The sequence below is a fragment of the Nomascus leucogenys genome, chromosome 1a (genome assembly GCF_006542625.1).
Source record: "Nomascus leucogenys isolate Asia chromosome 1a, Asia_NLE_v1, whole genome shotgun sequence".
NCBI classification, from domain to species: domain Eukaryota; kingdom Metazoa; phylum Chordata; class Mammalia; order Primates; family Hylobatidae; genus Nomascus; species Nomascus leucogenys.
The window spans coordinates 19,787,557-19,807,634 of NC_044381.1; the positions used below are offsets into that span (position 1 = coordinate 19,787,557).

At 40.3% G+C, this 20,078-nt stretch overlaps 1 protein-coding gene and 1 pseudogene across 1 annotated transcript in view; one reads left to right on the plus strand and one right to left on the minus strand.

Annotated features, from left to right (window-relative positions):
• The window catches only part of HAUS6 (HAUS augmin like complex subunit 6), a 56,336-nt gene that overhangs the window by 9,037 nt on the left and 27,221 nt on the right, over positions 1–20,078 (minus strand). The window contains exons 11-12 of the mRNA XM_030818453.1: positions 19,112–19,214; positions 6,165–6,246 (exon numbers count right to left, since the gene is read on the minus strand). Of these exons, the coding sequence (XP_030674313.1) occupies positions 6,165–6,246; positions 19,112–19,214 (185 nt within the window). The remainder of the gene's footprint in view (positions 1–6,164; positions 6,247–19,111; positions 19,215–20,078) is intronic.
• Positions 16,369–16,468, plus strand: LOC115836036 (annotated as a pseudogene).

The window sequence follows — 20,078 nt, forward strand, 5'->3', positions numbered from 1 at the left end:
CTTATTTTTAAGATTCTTTTGATACTTCATATCCAAAATCAATTTCTCATATGCTAAATTTTACTCTATAGAAAACATGTTACACTTTCACAGTAATGTCATAAGGTTAGAGTTTTAGTTTGCCACATTCTGTTGTATTTGTTAATCTTCTGTATTCCCGTGCCCTTTTGGATAAATATTAAAACTTTATGCAGCTTTTCATGCTAATTATAAAATGTTATTAAATTTTAAAATCTTCAAACAAATGGTAACTTTTTTACTTTGATCTTAAAAACCTTCAAAAGTTAAAAGCCTAACTTTTCTACTCTAGTTAATATAAGACAGGCTTATCAAGACCACTTTCAACAGCATGCATGTTGGTACTTCCCTTTCTTCTTATAACTAAAAGTACAAAATTAATAGCATTGCAAATATTTTATATCATAGTAAATGTACTTTTCAAACTTTTTCAAATATGCACTCTTAGAGTCTTTGCCTACGTTCCAAACATAATTCAAAATCACTGCAATCACTCAAGCTTCAATGTAGCATTGATAAAATATAATCCAGACATCAAAGGCAAAGGATTGATCATCTACTAGATTGTGGGGGAAACTTAACATTAAAATTATCAAAAAGCCCCCTGAAACAGAGCCAGCAATCTATGGACCAATGCCACTAAGGTGCCACCACCACAAGAAGGTAAGGACACAGGCTATGTCTTTCCCTAAGGCTATTCCCAGAGGCTAACACAGTGGTTGGTAGTGCAATACATACATGTTAACTGTTTGATGGATTGATGGAATCGATGAGTAAATGCCACTTGAGAATGGGGTTCTATAGGTGACAAGTGTTTCCATTTGAATGATTCTTGTGGAACCTTATAGCAGAGAACAATGGAAACATTCTGTACCCTCCTCTCTCTCATTTCTGACTGGCAACATGCCATTAAGCCTGCTAACATCATAATCTAAGACAACTTTAAAGCAGCCCTGGTTCAGTCTTTATACTTTGTCCATTTTCCATGCCAAGATTGAGGCCAATGAAATTCCTAGCACTGTAACAAAACAGAAGAAAGGATGGTGATCCCCTTGTGGAAATTTATCCTAAGGGAAGAACATAGAGAAAAAAGAGGAACACACTTTTTATAGTAGTAAAAAATAAAATTGAGAGAAAATTCAAGTCTAAAAATAGCCAGGCATGGTGGCTCACGCCTGTAATCCTAGCACTTTGGGAGGCCGAGGCGGGTGGATCACGAGGTCAGGAGATCAAGACCACAGTGAAACCCCGTCTCCACTAAAAATACAAAAAATTAGCCAGGCGAGGTGGCGGGCACCTGTAGTCCCAGCTACTCTGGAGGCTGAGGCAGGAGAATGGCGTGAACCCGGGAGGCGGAGCTTGCAGTGAGCTGAGATCGTGCCACTGCACTCCAGCCTGGGCGACAGAGCGAGACTCCGTCTCAAAAAAAAAAAAAAAAAAAAAAAAAAATCTAAAAATAAATGCAGTGTTAGAAAGCTATTATCAATGAAAATTGGTTAACATGTTATTTAAACATACACACAGCCAAAAAAAATCACAACCGTTTATACTATGTTAATGTTTTAAAATTTGGGGCTGGGCGCGGTGGCTCACGCCTGTAATCCCAGCACTTTGGGAGGCTGAGGCAGTCGGATCACCTGAGGTCAGGAGTTCAAGACCAGCCTCGCCAACATGGTGAAACCCCATATCTACTAAACATACAAAAATTAGCCAGGTGTGGTCATGGGCGCCTATAATCCCAGCTACTCGGGAGGCTGAAGCAAGAGAATCACTTGAACCCAGGAGGCAGCAGTTGCAGTGAGCCGAGATCGTGCCATTGCACTCCAGCCTGGGCAACAGGAGCAAAACTCCGTCTTAAAAATAAATAAATAAATAAAATTTTGTACTTTAGAATTTTGCATTTTAAAATTTGTATTTAGATTGTATCCATCCTTTGATTACAGCCAATTTTTTTTTTTTTTTTTGAGACAGACTTTCACTCTGTCGCCCATGCTGGAGTGCAGTGGCAGGATCCTGGCTCACTGTAACCTCCGCCTCCTGAGTTCAAGCACTTCTCCTGCCCTAGCCTCCTGAGTAGCTGGAATTACAGGTGCCGACCACCACACCCACCTAATTTTTGTAGTTTTAGTAGAGGCAGGGTTTTACTATGTTGGCCAGGCTGTTCTCAAACTCCTGACCTCAGGTAATCTGCCTGCCTCAGCATCCCAAAGTGCTGGGATTACAGGCATGAGCCGCCGTGCCCAGCTAGAGCTAAATTTATATATGGTGGTATACAAAGCCTAGATAAGAACTTGAGGGGGGAAAAAGTTACAAGCGATTCCTTAAAAACTTTAACCAATTATTTCTGATTTTTATTTGCTGTTGTTGTTGTATCAATAATTAGGAGAAAAATAAAAATAGAAACTATAAAAAAAGAAAGATATGAGACTAGAATTCAATTTCTAACACAAATGACATATAGCTGGCACGCATGCAAGATCATACTGCCCTCCTTATCTTTGAAATGTGGTATAGGAGAAAACATAGAAGTTACATGTCTAGAACAGCATCATCACCACTAGAAATATCATGGAACTCCCCCCAGCCCACACACACACACAGACACGAAAAGCCATTGCAAAGAAAGCTAATGCTCACAGTGTACAGCAAAGGCATCACCAATTGCTGAATTCTGGTTTTAAGTATAATGCAGCCTCCATGAGCTCACTCTGATCAGAACCAGAAATGAAAGCCAGGCAAGGTGGCTTACATCTGAAATCCTAGCATTTTGGGAGGCCGGGGTGGGAGGATCACCTGAGCTCAGAAGTTTGAGACCAGCCTGGGCAACACAGTGAGACCTCATCTCTAAAAAAAAAAAAAAAAAAAAATTTAATTAGCTGGGTGTGGAGGCGCATGCCTGCACTCCTAGCTACTTGGGTGGCTGAGATGGGAGGATCACTTGAGCCCAGGAGATCAAGCCTGTGATTGCAGTGTGTGCACTGAGCTGTGACTGCACCAATGCACTCCTGCCTGGGTAGCAGAGCAAGACCCTTCTCAAAAAAAAAAAAAGCCAGCAATGAGATTTATGGAAAAGACTACATATCTTTTGGTATCCATCAGTGACAACTGCATGTGATAGGGCTAATAACACTCTCTAAAAACTACATTCTTTCTATTTTTTTTAGTTGAATAGTTATATTGATCATATCCACATCTGAATTTCCCAGTTAACTACATTGTTACTGATAAAAGATGATGTATTGCAGATAAAATAGTGTAACTGCTGAACTACATGCAAAAAAGGCATTATTTTCTTCAAGTACAGTCCACCTATGTTACATATTACTGATGGAACATTTAACTACATATACCTTTAACAGTGAAGAATTCTGAGCAGACTACTTCCACGTCCCAGAAACTTAGCTTTTCACAGGCCTTCTGTTTTATTCTGCTGTCTAGCAATAATAATCTTTCATATACCATTAACCATTTATCCCTCACCACCAGGCCTTCCCCTACCTCCCTTCAGTATCTCAAATCTATAATTAAAATAATCAGAATATAACTAAAAGATCCAGGAACCTAGAAGAAGACAGATGTGGAAATCAAAGTATATCTAATATAGCTTCTTTTTCCTATATTAAGAGTTTCCATTTGAACTAAATTCTTAGGGGTTGAGTTTCTGGCTCCTATAGAATTCTGATAGTATCTTGGTAAAAAATTCTTCCAAAAGAATTTTCCCTTTTTTTTTTTTTTTTTTTTTTTTTTTCAGATGGAGTTTCACTCTTGTTGTCCAGGCTGGAGTGCAATGGTGCAACCTCAGCTGTCCACAACCTCCACCACCTGGGTTCAAGCAATTCTCCTGTCTCAGCCTCCCAAGTAAGTAGCTGGGATTATAGGCATGCACCACCACACCCGCCTAATTTTTTGTATTTTAAGTAGAGATGGGGTTTCACCCTGTTGGTCAGGCTAGTCTCGAACTCCTACCCTCAGGTGAGCCACCCACCTCAGCCTCCTACAGTGTTGGGATTACAGGCATGAGCCACCGCGCCCGGCCCAAAAAAAAAAAAAAAAAAAGTATCTTGAGGTTTAATGGGGTTCATGAATAAAATCTGCTATATGTATTAATCTGTATCCCCAACAATCTTTAGTCCAGCAAAACACCTTAATCAAAATATTTAATGTGCTCTCTCAAGGGAAGACAAAAACATAATTGAGTTTGGGAAGCACCAACCATACCCTCCCCTAGCCTGCCATAAAAAGAATTGTGATATGAGTGTAAAATGGGTAGGCCAGTAACTTTACTATCTCTTCAACACCAGGTCCTCACAGAAGATTTCATTATTTTTCTTTAGGCACTCAAAAAATTAACATCAAATCCAGAGAGACTAAAACATAGTTCTTCCACAACTAGTCCTGACTGCCTATGAACTACATTACTGCAGAACCAATTACCAATAACTCAATTTCACAAAAAAAGTTTTAACTCTGGTTAGTATTACAGCTTATTAACTTCCTAAGATTATATAGAATGATGCGTGTTTCAATTCATTTAAAATTTAGGATTTTCCTTTATAATTTTCCTAAGTATTTTATTTTCATCTGTCCCTCATTTACTTGGGGAAGTTGTAATGAAAGACACCTATTTAGGTTAAAAAACAATAAAACAAAAAAAAAAAAACTAATAAAGGAAAGTTTCTTTGTGTTTGATTGCTACTTAATAATACTTAATTTCAATGAAGAACTAATATGTTCCCCAATCGGATTACAAACATTTAGTTCACAGATTTTTTCCTCATATAATCTGTAATTAGTCCAAAATGGGATAACAGAGAAAAAAAACGTAATAAAGAAAATAGGAATATTACTGAAGGAAGTTAGAACAAAATTGAGTTTTTTCATATGTTAAATCTGGTGGTTATAGTAAATCACAAGTTTTCCAATTTTTTTTTAAGCGTGGAACTCTTCTTATCAAATAGTTTACCAAACACCCCAATATATAATATATATAAAAAAGAAAGTTGCCCAGGCTAAAGTGGGAAAAGGTTGGACCAGCCACGGGTTATGTTAGATTCATCCACAGCACCAAATGGCACTATAGGATATAGTCTGAAAACTATCTGGACAAGATGATCTCAAAGGCCCCCAAACACTTGAACTTAGAGTAGTTTCAAAAAATTCACATACATAAAAAGGCAAAAACTCTCAAATTTGCATTAGATAATTTCCAAATAATCCCCATGAAACCCAATATTTAGATAAAGAATAGAAATGGAAAAAATGCCATGTATCATAAATGTTGGATCTTTTCTGAAAATGTGGGTCTATGGTAGAAAACTATTGTCCAGTTAAAAGGGCAAAATTGGCCGGGCACGGTGGCTCACATCTGTAATCACAGCACTTTGGGAGGCCAAGGCAGGCAGATCACCTGAGATCAGGAGTTCAAGACCAGCCTGACCAACATGGTGAAACCTCATCTCTACTAAAAATACAAAAATTAGCTGGGTGTGGTGGCAGGCGCCTGTAATCCCAGCTACTTAGGAGGTAGCCTGAACCCAGGAGGGGAACTGTTTGAACCCAGGAGGCAGGAAAGTTGCAGTGAGCCAAAATTGTGCCATTGCACTCCAGCTTAGGAGACAAGACTCTGTTTCAAAAAAAAACAGGCAAAATTATGCACTATCCCAGAGTAAGTAAGATTGGAAACTGGTTTAAGTTGGGAATAAAATTAATATAGAAAAAAAATCATATAAAAATCAAATTTGGGTCAGGCACAGGGGGTTATGACCATAATCCCAGCAGTTTGGGAGGCCCAGGCAGGAGGATCACTTGAGGCCAAGAGTTAAAGACTAGCGTCTGCAACCTAGAAAGACCACACCTTTTGTTTTTCCTTCAAGTACAGACAGTGTCTTGCTATGCCCGGCCTGGCCTACAACTCCTGGGCTCAAGCAATCTTCCCACCTCAGCCTCCCAAAGTGCTAGGATTACAGGAGTGAGCCACTCCATCCAAGGATTGGTGCGTTTTTACAATCCTCTTGTAAGACAGAAAAGTTCTCCAAGTCCCCACCCGACCCAGAGGTCCAGCTGGCTTCACCTCTCAGTTCCATCTCTATTTTTTATAAAATAAGAGTTTTTTAATGTTTAACAAAAGAAAATCAAATTTGTTTTACCTGTTGGCTAGATCATGTAGAGCTCCCAAGGTATCACTGTCTCCTCTGCAACCATTTTCTTGGTTATGTTGCTTACGTGTATCTAAAGAAATTTAAAAATTGATTACTCTTTAATTATGTTTGTACATTCTAACATTCAAGGATCCCCTGAAATTCGAGAACTTCTAAACAGAAGAAAACAGAAAAACCAAAATATGAACACTAATAGGAAAAGATAATTATTCAATTGATAAGTATAAAGTGATGAGCAGAAAAGTAATAGAGAATATCTAGCTTTCATAAAAGAAATGATGGCTAATACTAAAACAAGTTTCTCAAAGACTAAGAATCCATAATTCCCCAGTGTTATATGCTTCATGTTTACATACACAGATCATGAGATTATCACAAAAGCCAGCAAGACCAAAAAGTTACAGTCTTAGCATATTTCAGTGCACACGTATGGTATCAGTCAACATATATATTTATTCTTCAAACTATGACTGAATAACTACATGCTACTACCGTACTAACAATGGGAGAAAGAAATGAAACATGGAGACGTTGCCTCCGAAGAGTCAGTCTAGGAAAGGATAGTGACGAGTCAAGTGTTAAGTTATACTTCTACAGTATTATGACAGAAGTATAAACAGAATTTAAGGAGGCAGAGAAGAGACATCCAGCCCAGACTGCAGAGTGAGAAGAAGGCATGAAGGTACTGAGAGAATGAGGTACAAGTTGCTACGATGGAGCACAGGGTACATCCAGTGGAAGCATGGTGGGAAATAAGATTGGTTGAGAAAGCCATGGCTGGATTACAGAAGATCAGATATTCCAAGGGCTCGACCTCTTTCAACATGTTACCTTCTGAAAGGCTTTCCCCATTTGTACATCTCCAAAGTGGAACAGAAGCCATAATGAAAGATGACACCATGAAAAACAGGCAGTTACAGAAAAGAAGAAAGTAAGGATTACAGAGGTAAAAAGTATATACCTATGACTACTAAATACTAGACAAACAGTTCAAAAAGCAGATTAAACATAACTAAAAGATAATCAGTGAGCTCTAGGAGCGATCTAAAGAAAATACCTAGAATGAAGCCATGAGATACAAAAAAGTTGTAAACATGAATTAGAAGTTAAAAGATATGAAAGACAGAATTAGAAGTCCCAACAATAGGAATTTCAGAAGGAAAGGATCAAAAGAATAAGAGACAAAGTAGTATTTTAAGAGATATTGGTGAATAAGTTTCTAAAACTGAAGATATGAGCTTTCAGAATAAATAAGCACACACAAATCCCAAATAGGCTAAATAAAACAAAACTACATTTAGATATATCCCAATGAATCTGCATAATACAAAAGAAAAATATTTTCTTGTTTTTTTGTTTTTGTTTTTTTTCAGACAGGGTCTTGCTTTGTCACCCAGGCTGAGTGCAACCACAATCATGGCTCACTACAGTCTCGACTTCTTGGGCTCAAGTGATCCTCCCAACTCAGCATCCCAAGTAACTGGGGCCACAGGTGCATGACACCATGCCCAGCTAATTTTTTGTGGTTTTTTGTAGAGACAGGGTCTCACCATATTGCCCAGGTTGGTCTCCTAGGCTCAAGCAATCCTCCTGCCTCAGCCTCCCAAAGTGCTGGGATTACAGGAGTGAGCCACCACGTCCAGCCAAAGAAAAACCTTAAAAGCAACCAGATATCAAAAATTAACTATAAATGGGCCGAGCCCAGTGGCTCATGCCTATAATCTCAGCACTTTGGGAGGCCAAAGTGGGCGGATCACCTAGGTCAGGAGTTTGAGACCAGCCTGGCCAACATGGTGAAACCCCATCTCTACTACAAATAAAAAATCAGCTGGGCATGGTGGCACATGCCTGTAATCCCAGCTACTTGGAAGCCTGAGCTAGGGGAAGTGCTTGAACCCAGGAGGCAGAGGTTGCAGTGAGTGGAGATCACACCATTTCACTCCAGCCTGGGCAACAATAGTGAAACTCCCTCTCAAAAAAGAAAAAGAAAAGAAAGAAAAATTAACTAACTATAAATGGGCCAGGTACGATGACTCAAACCTGTAATCTCAGCACTTTGGAAGGCCAAGGCGGGCAGATCACTTGAGGTCAGTAGCTCAAGCCCAACCAGTTCAACATGGTGAAACCCCATCTCTACTAAAAATACAAAAATTAGCCAGGTGTGATGGCACACACCAGGAATCCCAGCTACACGGGAAGCTTAGGCAGGAGAACTGCTGGAACTTAGGAGGCAGCGGTTGCAGTGAGCTGAGATCGCGCTACTACACTCAAGCCTGGGTAATAAAGACTCTGTCTCAAAAAAAAAAAAAAATTAACTACAAACGAATGACAGTTAGACCAACAGCAAATAGCCTCAAAAACAACAGAAAACAATGAGATCATATCGTCAAAGTCTGAAAGAGAAGTGTCAATCTAGAATTCCATATCCAACTAAACTATCATTCAAAAATGAGTGAAAATGAAGACATTTTCAAAGAAAGACTGAGAATTTTACTATTCAGAGTCCAAGAACTAAGCATATACTTTGAGATACACTTCTCAAAAGGAGAAGAGCAAAAGAATAGATCAAAAAAGCCATTAACCATGTTGCTCAATTTAAACACAGTAATTGTTAAAAACAATTTCTATCAATCTCATTAAACAAAGACAGGCATTATTCCAGAATAAAAGTTACTAAGAGAATAAAACAGTCACATGTAATGAACTAACCCTCCCTGGATCCTGGTTTGAAAAATACAAACATTAACAAAGAACCTTTTGGAACATAATAAAAAATTTTCATTTATAAACTTTAAAAAAGAGGAAGAACAATATTACATATTGTTCATAGGTCTATACGTATGTAATAAATTTACTTTATAAACATACATCAGAATAAAGATTAGATCCAGAATAGCATTACCTCTGTGAAATCAGTAAGAAAGGTGGAGAAAGGTAGATATCCAAGGATTAACTACATATGTACATTTTAAAAAACCTAAAGTGAATATTGCAAACCTTTGCCAAAAAGAGGTGTTTAATAAACAAGTATTTATAATATTATTCTCTGTACTTTTCAATATGCGGAAATATAATTTTAAAAAACATTTTTAAAGTAAATTAAGTAAGATGCAATATGTAAGGTACAGGAAGGCGGAAAAGGTTGTTTTACCACAAAAAATATAACGTTGAAGTAGCCCATCTCAGATCAAGTTTCTATACTAGAAAAAACAAAAGGACTCAAGGTGGAGCCAAGATGGCCGAATAGGAACAACTCCAGTCTACAGCAGCCAGTGTGGGCGACACAGAAGACGGGTAATTTCTGCATTTCCAACTGAGCTTTGAAGAGAGTAGCGGTTCTCCCAGCACGCAGCTTGAGACATGAGAATGGGCAGACTGCCTCCTCAAGTGGGTCCCTGACCCCCGAGTAGCCTAACTGGGAGGCACCCCCGAGTAGGGGCAGACTGACACCTCACATGGCTGGGTACTCCTCTGAGACAAAACTTCCAGAGGAACGATCAGGCAGCAGCATTTGCAGTTCACCAATATCCGCTGTTCTGCAGCCACTGCTGCTGATACCCAGGCAAAAAGCGTCTGGAGTGGACCTCCAGTAAACTCCAACAGTCCTGCAGCTGAGGGTGCTGACTGTTAGAAGGAAAACTAACAAACAGAAAGGACATCCACACGAAAAAACCCATCTGTACGTCACCATCATCAAAGACCAAAGGTAGATAAAATCACAAAAGTGGGGAAAAAAACAGAGCAGAAAAACCGGAAACTCTAAAAATAAGAGCACCTCTCCTCCTCCAAAGGAACGCAGCTCCTCACCAGCAACGGAACAAAGCTGGATGGAGAATGACTTTGACAAGTTGAGAGAAGAAGGCTTCAGAGGATCAAACTACTCCAAGCTAAATGAGGAAGTTCGAACCAATGGCAAAGAAGTTAAAAACTTTGAAAAAAAATTAGACAGAGCTGGGCGCAGTGGCTCACACATGTAATCCCAGCACTTTGGGAGGCTGAGGTGGGTGGATCATGAGGTCAGGAGTTCAAGACCAGCCTGGCCAACATGGTGAAACCCCATCTCTACTAAAAATACAAAAATTAGCTGGGCGTGGTGGCGGGCACCTGTAATCCTAGCTACTCGGGATCCCGGCTGAGGCAGGAGAATCGTTTGAACGTGGGAGGCGGAGGTTGCAGTGAGCCGAGATCACACCACTGCACTCCAGCCTGGGTGACAGGGTGAGACTCTGCCTCAAAAAAACAAAAGAAAAAAATTAGACGGATAACTAGAATAACCAATGCAGAGAAGTCCTTAAAGGACCTGATGGAGCTGAAAACCACAGCAGGAGAACTATGTGACGAATGCACCAGCCTCAGTAACCGATGCAATCAACTGGAAGAAAGGGTATCAGCGATGGAAGATGAAATGAATGAAATGAAGCCTGAAGAGAAGTTTAGAGAAAAAAGAATAAAAAGAAACGAACAAAGCCTCCAAGTAATGTAGGACTATGTGAAAAGACCAAATCTACGTGTGATTGGTGTACCTGAAAGTGATGGGGAGAATGGAACCAAGCTGGAAAACACTGCAGGATATTATCCAGGAGAACTTCCCCAATCTAGCATGCCAGGCCAACATTCAAATTCAGGAAATACAGAGAATGCCACAAAGATACTCCTCGAGAAGAGCAACTCCAAGACACATAATTGTCAGATTCACCAAAGTTGAAATGAAGGAAAAAATGTTAAGGGCAGCCAGAGAGAAAGATCGGGTTACCCACAAAGGGAAGCCCATCAGACTAACAGCTGATCTCTCGGCAGAAACTCTACAAGCCAGAAGAGAGTGGGGGCCAATATTCAACATTCTTAAGGAAAAGAATTTTCAGCCCAGAATTTCATATCCAGCCAAACTAAGCTTTGTAAGTGAAGGAGAAATAAAATACTTTACAGACAAGCAAATGCTGAGAGATTTCGTCACCACCAGGCCTGCCCTAAAAAAGCTCCTGAAGGAAGCACTGAACATGGAAAGGAACAACCGGTACAAGCCACTGCAAAAACACGCCAAATTGGAAAGACCATCGAGGCTAGGAAGAAACTGAATCAACTAATGAGCAAAATAGCCAGCTAACATCATAATGACAGGATCAAATTCACACATAACAATAGTAACCTTAAATGTAAATGGGCTAAATGCTCCAATTAAAAGACACAGACTGGCAAATTGGATAAAGAGTCAAGACGCATTGGTGTGCTGTATTCAGGAAACCCATCTCATGTGCAGAGACACACACAGGCTCAAAATAAAGGGATAGAGGAAGATCTACCAAGCAAATGGAAAACAAAAAAAGGCAGGGGTTGCAATCCTAGTCTCTGATAAAACAGACTTTAAACCAATAAAGATCAAAAGAGACAAAGAAGGCCATTACATAATGGTAAGGGGATCAATTCAACAAGAAGAGCTAACTATCCTAAATATATATGCACCCAATACAGGAGCACCCAGATTCATAAAGCAAGTCCTGAGTGACCTACAAAGAGACTTAGACTCCCACACAATAATAATGGGAGACTTTAACACCCCACTGTCAACATTAGACAGATCAACGAGGCAGAAAGCTAACAAGGACATCCAGGAATTGAACTCAGCTCTGCACCAAGCAGACCTAATAGACATCTACAGAACTCTCCATCACAAATCAACAGAATATACATTCTTTTCAGCACAACACCACACCTATTCCAAAACTGACCACACAGTTGGGAGTAAAGCACTCCTCAGCAAATGTAAAAGAACAGAAATTATAACAAACTGTCTCTCAGACCACAGTGCAATCAAACTAGAACTCAGGATTAAGAAACTCACTCAAAACCGCTCAACTACATGGAAACTGAACAACCTGCTCCTGAGTGACTACTGGGTACATAACGAAATGAAGGCAGAAATAAATATGTTCTTTGAAACCAACGAGAACAAAGACACAACATACCAGAATCTCTGGGACACATTCAAAGCAGTGTGCAGAGGGAAATTTACAGCACTAAATGCCCTCAAGAGAAAGCAGGAAAGATCTAAAATTGACACCCTAACATCACAATTAAAAGAACTAGAGAAGCAAGAGCAAATACATTCAAAAGCTAGGAGAAGGCAAGAAATAACTAAGATCAGAGCAGAACTGAAGGAAATAGAGACAAAAAAAACCCTTCAAAAAATCAATGAATCCAGGAGCTGGTTTTTTGAAAAGATCAACAAAATGGAGGTCAGGCGCGGTGGCTCACGCTTGTAATCCCAGCACTTTGGGAGGCCGAGGCGGGCGGATCACGAGGTCAGGAGATCGAGACCACGATGCAACCCCGTCTCTACTAAAAATACAAAAAAATTTAGCCAGGCGTGGTGGTGGGCGCCTGTAGTCCCAGCTACTCGGAGAGGCTGAGGCAGAAGAATGGCGTGAACCCGGGAGGCGGAGCTTGCAGTGAGCCGAGATCACGCCACTGCACTCCAGCCTGGGTGACAGAGCAAGACTCTGTCTCAAAAAAAAAAAAAAAATTGATAGACTGCTGGCAAGACTAATAAAGAAGAAAAGAGAAAAGAATCAAGTAGACGCAATAAAAAATGACAAAGGGGATATCACCAGTGATCCCACAGAAATACAAACTACCATCAGAGAATACTATAAACACCTCCACGCAAATAAACTAGAAAATCTAGAAGAAATGGATAAATTCCTCGACACATACACTCTCCCAAGACTAAACCAGGAAGAAGTTGAATCTCTGAATAGACCAATAACAGGCTCTGAAATTGAGGCAATAATCAATAGCTTACCAACCAAAAAAACTCCAGGACCAGACAGATGGATTCACAGCCAAATTCTAACAGAGGTACAAGGAGGAGCTGGTACCATTCCTTCTGAAACTATTCCAATCAATAGAAAAAGAGAGAATCCTCCCTAACTCATTTTATGAGGCCAGCATCATCCTGATACCAAAGCCTGGCAGAGACACAACAAAAAAAAGAGAATTTTAGACCAATATCCTTGATGAACATTGATGCAAAAATCCTCAATAAAATACTGGCAAACCGAATCCAGCAACACATCAAAAAGCTTATCCACCATGATCAAGCGGGCTTCATCCCTGGGATGCAGGGCTGGTTCAACATACGAAAATCAATAAACGTGGCAGGGCACGGTGGCTCACGCCTATAATCCCAGCACTTTGGAAGTCCAAGGCGGGTGGATCACAAGGACAGGAGATCGAGACCATCCTGGCTAACACAGTGAAACCCCATCTCTAATAAAAATACAAAAAATTCTCCGGGCGTGGTGGCGGGCACCTGTAGTCCCAGCTACTCCCGAGGCTGAGGCAGGAGAATGGCGTGAGCCTGGGAGGCGGAGCTTGCAGCGAGCCAAGATCGCAACACTGCACTCCAGCCTGGGTGACAGAGCGAGACTCCGTCTCAAAAAAAAAAAAAAAAGAAAATCAATAAACATAATCCATCATATAAACAGAACCAAAGACAAAAACCACATGATTATCTCAGTAGATGCAGAAAAGGCCTTCGACAAAATTCAACAACCCTTCATGCTAAAAACTCTCAATAAATTAGGTACTGATGGGACGTATCTCAAAATAATAAGAGCTATCTAGGACAAACCCACAGCCAATATCATACTGAATGGGCAAAAACTGGAAGCACCCCTTAGAAAACTGGCACAAGACAGGGACGCCCTCTCTCACCACTCCCATTCAACACACTGTTGGAAGTTCTGGCCAGGGCAATCAGGCAGGAGAAGGAAATAAAGGGCATTCAATTAGGAAAAGAGGAAGTCAAATTGTCCCTGTTTGCAGATGACATGATTGTGTATCTAGAAAACCCTATCGTCTCAGCCCAAAGTCTCCTTAAGCTGATTAGCAACTTCAGCAAAGTCTCAGGATACAAAATCAATGTGCAAAAATCACAAGCATTCTTATACACCAATCACAGACAAACAGCCAAATCATGAGTGAACTCCCATTCACAATTGCTTCAAAAAGAATAAAATACCTAGGAATCCAACTTACAAGGGATGTGAAGGACCTCTTCAAGGAGAACTACAAACCACTGCTCAATGAAATAAAAGAGGATACAAACAAATGGAAGAACATTCCATGCTCATGGGTAGGAAGAATCAATATCGTGAAAAAGGCCATACTGCCCAAGGTAATTTATAGATTCAATGCCATCCCCATCAAGCTACCAATGACTTTCTTCACAGAATTAGAAAAAACTACTTTAAAGTTCACATGGAACCAAAAAAGAGACCGCAATGCCAAGATAATCCTAAGCCAAAAGAACAAAACTGGAGGCATCAGGCTACCTGACTTCAAACTATACTACAAGGCTACAGTAACCAAAACAGCATGGTACTGGTACCAAAACAGAAATACAGACTAACAGAACAGAACAGAGCCCTCAGAAATAATGCCACATATCTACAACTATCTGATCTTTGACAAACCTGACAAAAACAAGCAATGGGGAAAGGATTCCCTATTTAATAAATGGTGCTGGGAAAACTGGCTAGCCATATGTAGAAAGCTGAAACTGGATCCCTTCCTTACACCTTATACAAAAATTACTTCAAGATGGATTAAAGACTTACATATTAGACCTAAAACCATAAAAACCCTAGAGGAAAACCTAGGCAATCCCATTCTGGACATAGGCATGGACAAAAACTTCATGTCTAAAACACCAAAAGCAATGGCAACAAAAGCCAAAATTGACAAATGGGATTTAATCAAACTAAAGAGCTTCTGCACAGCAAAAGAAACTACCATCAGAGTGAACAGGCAACCTACAGAATGGGAGAAAATTTTTGCAACCTACTCATCTGACAAAGGGCTACTATACAGAATCTACAATGAACTCAAACAAATTTACAAGAAAAAAACAACCCCATCAAAAAGTGGGTGAAGGATATGAACAGACACTTCTCAAAAAAGACATTTATGCAGCCAAAATACACATGAAAAAATGCTCATCATCAGTGGCCATCAGAGAAATGCAAATCAAAACCACAATCAGATACCATCTCACACCAGTTAGAATGGCGATCATTAAAAAGTCAGGAAACAACAGGTGCTGGAGAGGATATGGAGAAATAGGAACACTTTTACGCTGTTGGTAGGACTGTAAACTAGTTCAACCATTGTGGAAGACAGTGTGGCAATTCCTCAGGGATCTAGAACTAGAAATACCATTTGACCCAGCTATCCCATTACTAGGTATATACCCAAAGGATTATAAATCATGCTGCTATAAAGACACATGTACACGTATGTTTATTGTGGCACTATTCACAATAGCAAAGACTTGGAACCAACCCAAATGTCCAACAATAATAGACTGGATTAAGGAAATGTGGCACATATACACCATGGAATACTATGCAGCCATAAAAAATGATAAGTTCATGTCCTTTGTATGGACATGGATGAAGCTGGAAACCATCATTCTCAGCAAACTATCGCAAGGACAAAAACCCAAACACCGCATGTTCTCACTCATAGGTGGGAATTGAACAATGAGAACACATGGACACAGGAAGGGGAACATCACACTCCGGGGACTGTTGTGGGGTGGGGGGAGGGGGGAGGGACAGCATTAGGAGATATACCTAATGCTAAATGAGGAGTTAATGGGTGCAGCACACCAACATGGCACATGTATACATATGTAACAAACCAGCACATTGTGCACATGTACCCTAAAACTTAAAGTATAATAATAATAATAAAAAAAAAAAAGGACTCCCAAGAGTTCAACTTCCAACTGGACTTCCTAAACGGACACATTTTCCCTCAGTATAAAGGCAAGTAGAGAAACCACCAGATGGACATGAGAATGTCATAGATTTCAAGGGGTGAACTAATCCTGGCAAGAATGCAAAAGCCCCTTCCCAACTGAAATGAAAACACAACACAATCCCAAGAGCTCTGTTGACTAGTGGATCTCAAAAAAAAAAAAAAAAAAAAAAGAGAGAGAGACAGAGAAATAATTCAAAAATAAAAAATAAAAGAGGTAAAAACAAAGCCAAGAGCTATCAAAAGAATTCTGCCATAATTAACGACTGTCCAAAGCCACCATGGAACCAGAATGCTCTATCTGAAGCTCCTCCTCATTTATCAAACCATGCAGCCTTTCCTTTATTTTTTTTAAGAGACAGGGTCTCATGCTCACTTCAGCTGCACATATATTAAAATTGGAACAATAGAGAGATTAACATGGCCCCTGAGCATGGATAACACTAATTTTTAATTTTAAAATAATTTTTAAATTAAAATTTAAGAAAAAGGGCCAAGTGCGGTGGCTCACACCTGTAATCCCAGCACTTTGGGAGGCTAGGCAGGCAGACTGCCTGAGCTTAGGAGTTTGAGACCAGCCTGGGCAACACAGTGAAACCACGTCTCTACTAAAATACAAAAAATTAGCCGGGTGTGGCAGCATGTGCCTGTAATCCCAGCTACTGGGGAGGCTGAGGCAGAATTGCTTGAGCCAGGGAGGCGAAGGTTGCAATGAGCCAAGATCATGCCACTGCGCTCCAACATGGATGACAGTGAGACTCTGTCTCAAAAAAAAAAATTTTTTTAAGAAAGAAAGAGAGAGAGAGGGTCTTACTCTGTTGTCCAGGCTAGAGCATTGTGCAGTGGAGCAGTAATAGCTCATTGCAGCCTTGAACTCCTGGGCTCAAATGATCCCCCTGCCTCAGCCTCCTGAATAGCTAGGACTAGACACACACCACCATGCCTAGATTTTTCATTTTTTGTAGAGAATGGGTCTCACTATGTTGTCCAGGCTGGTCTCGAACTCCTGGGCTTAAGCAATCTTCCACCCTAGGCTTCCCAAAGTGCTGGGATTATAGGTGTGATCTGCTATGCCCGGCCCCATGCAGACTTTTCTATGTCTTCTCTTCTGGTTGCACCTAAACTGAGCCTTGCTTTCTGGTCTATAATCTTTCCCAACCAGTGTCCTCCCCAAATACACCTGACTCTCAAACCAATTACCTATCCCAGTGATTAAGTCCTGTGCTAACTGTTGTCATGACCTTTCGCCTGACTGAACTACAGCCTACAACTATTACCTGCTCCAATTTGGCTATATAATTTGTTTTTTATGCATTCATTCCTTATCTATCCTCTATTTACTGAACCTAATTTCTTGTACACATGTGCTAATTAACACATGTTAATTATTGTACTATTCTTTTATGTTAAAAAAAATTGTGAACTTCCACAAAAAAACTGTACAGAATGTTTATAGAAGCATTATTCATAATAGCCAAAAGGTGAAAACAACCCAGATGTCCATCAACAGACGAATGGATAAACAAAATGTGGTAGAGGCATATAATGGCATGTATTCATAAAAGAGGAATGCAATACTGACTGATACATGCCACAACTTAGATGAACTTTGAAAACGCTACGCTAAGTGAAAGAAGCCAGTCACAAAAGTCTATATATGATATGATTCCATCCATATGAAAATCCAGAACAGGGAAATCTGGAGACAGAAAATATCTTCATAATTGCTTTGAACTGGAGAAGTGAATGGCGATTGGGGGGTGAAAGCTAAAGGGTATGAGGTTTCTTTTTCAAGTGATGAAAATATTTACAATTGTGATGATAGTTGCACATATTTGTGCATTTAGCAAAAAGCAAGAAATTGTACATTTTCAATGGGTGAATTGTATGATATGTGAATTGTATCTCAACAAATCCGATTTTTAAAAATTGAACGCTGATACACGCTACAAGATCTAAAAAACTTGAAAATACTGTACATGTGGTACCTCACACCTATAATCCCAGCACTTTGGGAGGCCAAGGAAGGAGAATTGCTTGGAATCAGTTTGAGAAAACATTGTGCAAAGTTAAAAACAGTGCAAGTGAAAGAAGCCAGAAACAACAGGCCTCACATTATATGACTTCATTTATATGAAATATCCAGAACAGGCAAATCCATAGAGATAAGAAGTACATTAATGGGCCGGGCGCAGTGGCTCACACCTATAATCCCAGCACTTTGGGAGGCCAAGGCGGGCGGATCCTTTGCAGTCAGGAGCTCAAGACCAGCCTGGCCAACATGGTGAAACCTCGTCTCTACTAAAAATACAAAAAAAATTAGCCAGGTGTGGTGGCGCATACCTGTGATCCCAGCTCCTCAGGAGGCTGAGGCAAGAGCATTAATTGCTTGAACCCAAGGTAGAGGTTGCAGTGAGCTGAGATTGCGCCACTGCACTCCAGCCTGGGCAACAGAGCAAGACTCCATCTCGGAAAAAAAAAAAAAAAAAAAAACAAGTATATTACTGACTGCCAGGGACTAGTGGGGAAAATGGAAGTGACTGATTAATGGGTTAGAGGGTTTTTTTGAGATGATGAAAATATTCTGGGGACTGGGCTCAGTGGCTCATGCCTGTAATCCCAGCACTTTGGGAGGCTGAGACAGGTCAATCATCTGAGCCCAGGAGTTCAAGACCAGCCTGGGCAACGATCCCATCTCTACAAAAAAAAAATACAAAAATTAGCCAGGTATGGTGGCGCACACCTCCAGTCCCAGCTACATGAGAGGCTGAGGTGGGAGGATCACTTGAGCTTGGGGTAGTCAAGGCTACAATGAGCTGAGACTGTGGGACTGTACTCCAGCTTAGGCAACGGAATGAGACCCTGTCTCAAAAAAAAAAATAAAAAGTTCAGGAACTAGACAGTGATGGTGACTGCACAACATTGTAAATGTACTAAATGCCACTGCGTTATATACTTTGAAATAACTGAAATTGTGAATTTTATGTTACATGCATTTCACCACAATAAAAAAAAATGGAGGAAAAAGACAAGGACTATAAAGAACTATTACAATAACGAAAAAGAATGACAGGAAGGAGGTTTCAAAGAGAAAAAATAAATAAATAACCAACCTGGAAGTGAAGCTGGATACTGACAAAGAATACTCTTTGCATACACTTCTTCTGAGGCAGGATCAAATGAAAGGGGAGACATCGGTGGTAAAAGATCTACAGACTTAAAACAGAAAATTCACAATTTTGAAGTAAACATATTTGCTAACTACCACAATAACAAGGCTGAGTTAATCTATGAATAGATTATTTTCTCCCTAAGAAAGACAGAATTACCAAGCATGTATCAGCTAACTATTTTTATTTACTTATTTTTCTTAAAGACAGGGTCTCACTCCCTCTTCTGGGCTAAAGTGCAGTAACATTATCATAGCTCACTGTAGCCTCAAACTCCTGGACTTAAGCAGTCCTCCCACTTCAGCCTCTCGAGTAGCTGGGCCTACAGAGACACAACACAACACCCAGTTTTGGGGGGTTTTTTTAGTAGAGATGGGGTCTCACTATGTTGTCCAGGCTGGTCTCCAATTCCTGGCCTCAAATGATCCTCCTGCCTCTGCCTCCCAAAACAGTGGGAGCCACCATGCCCAGCCCTATAACTATTTTTAAAGCAGAGTACAACATTAGGAGCAAGGGGGATTACTTAGTCCTTGAACTTCTCAAACATCATAGTACCTCACATCGAGTCTTGTTTTCTGGCTGGGCACAGCGGCTCACGCCCATAATCCCAGCACTTTGGGAGGCAGAGGTGGGTAGATCAACTGAAGTCAGGTATTCAAGACCAGCCTGGCCAACATGGTGAAACCCCATCTCTAGTGAAAATAGAAAAATTAGCCAAGCGTGGTGGCGGGCACCTTTAGTCCCGGCTACTTGGGAGGGCAAGGCAGTAGAACCACTTGAACCTGGGAGGCAGAGGTTGCAGTGAGCTGAGATCGTGCCACTGCACTCCAGCCTGGGCAATAGAGCAAGACTCTGTCTCAAAAAATAATAATAATAATTGTTTTCTTTTTAATACAATCCTTCAAATCTA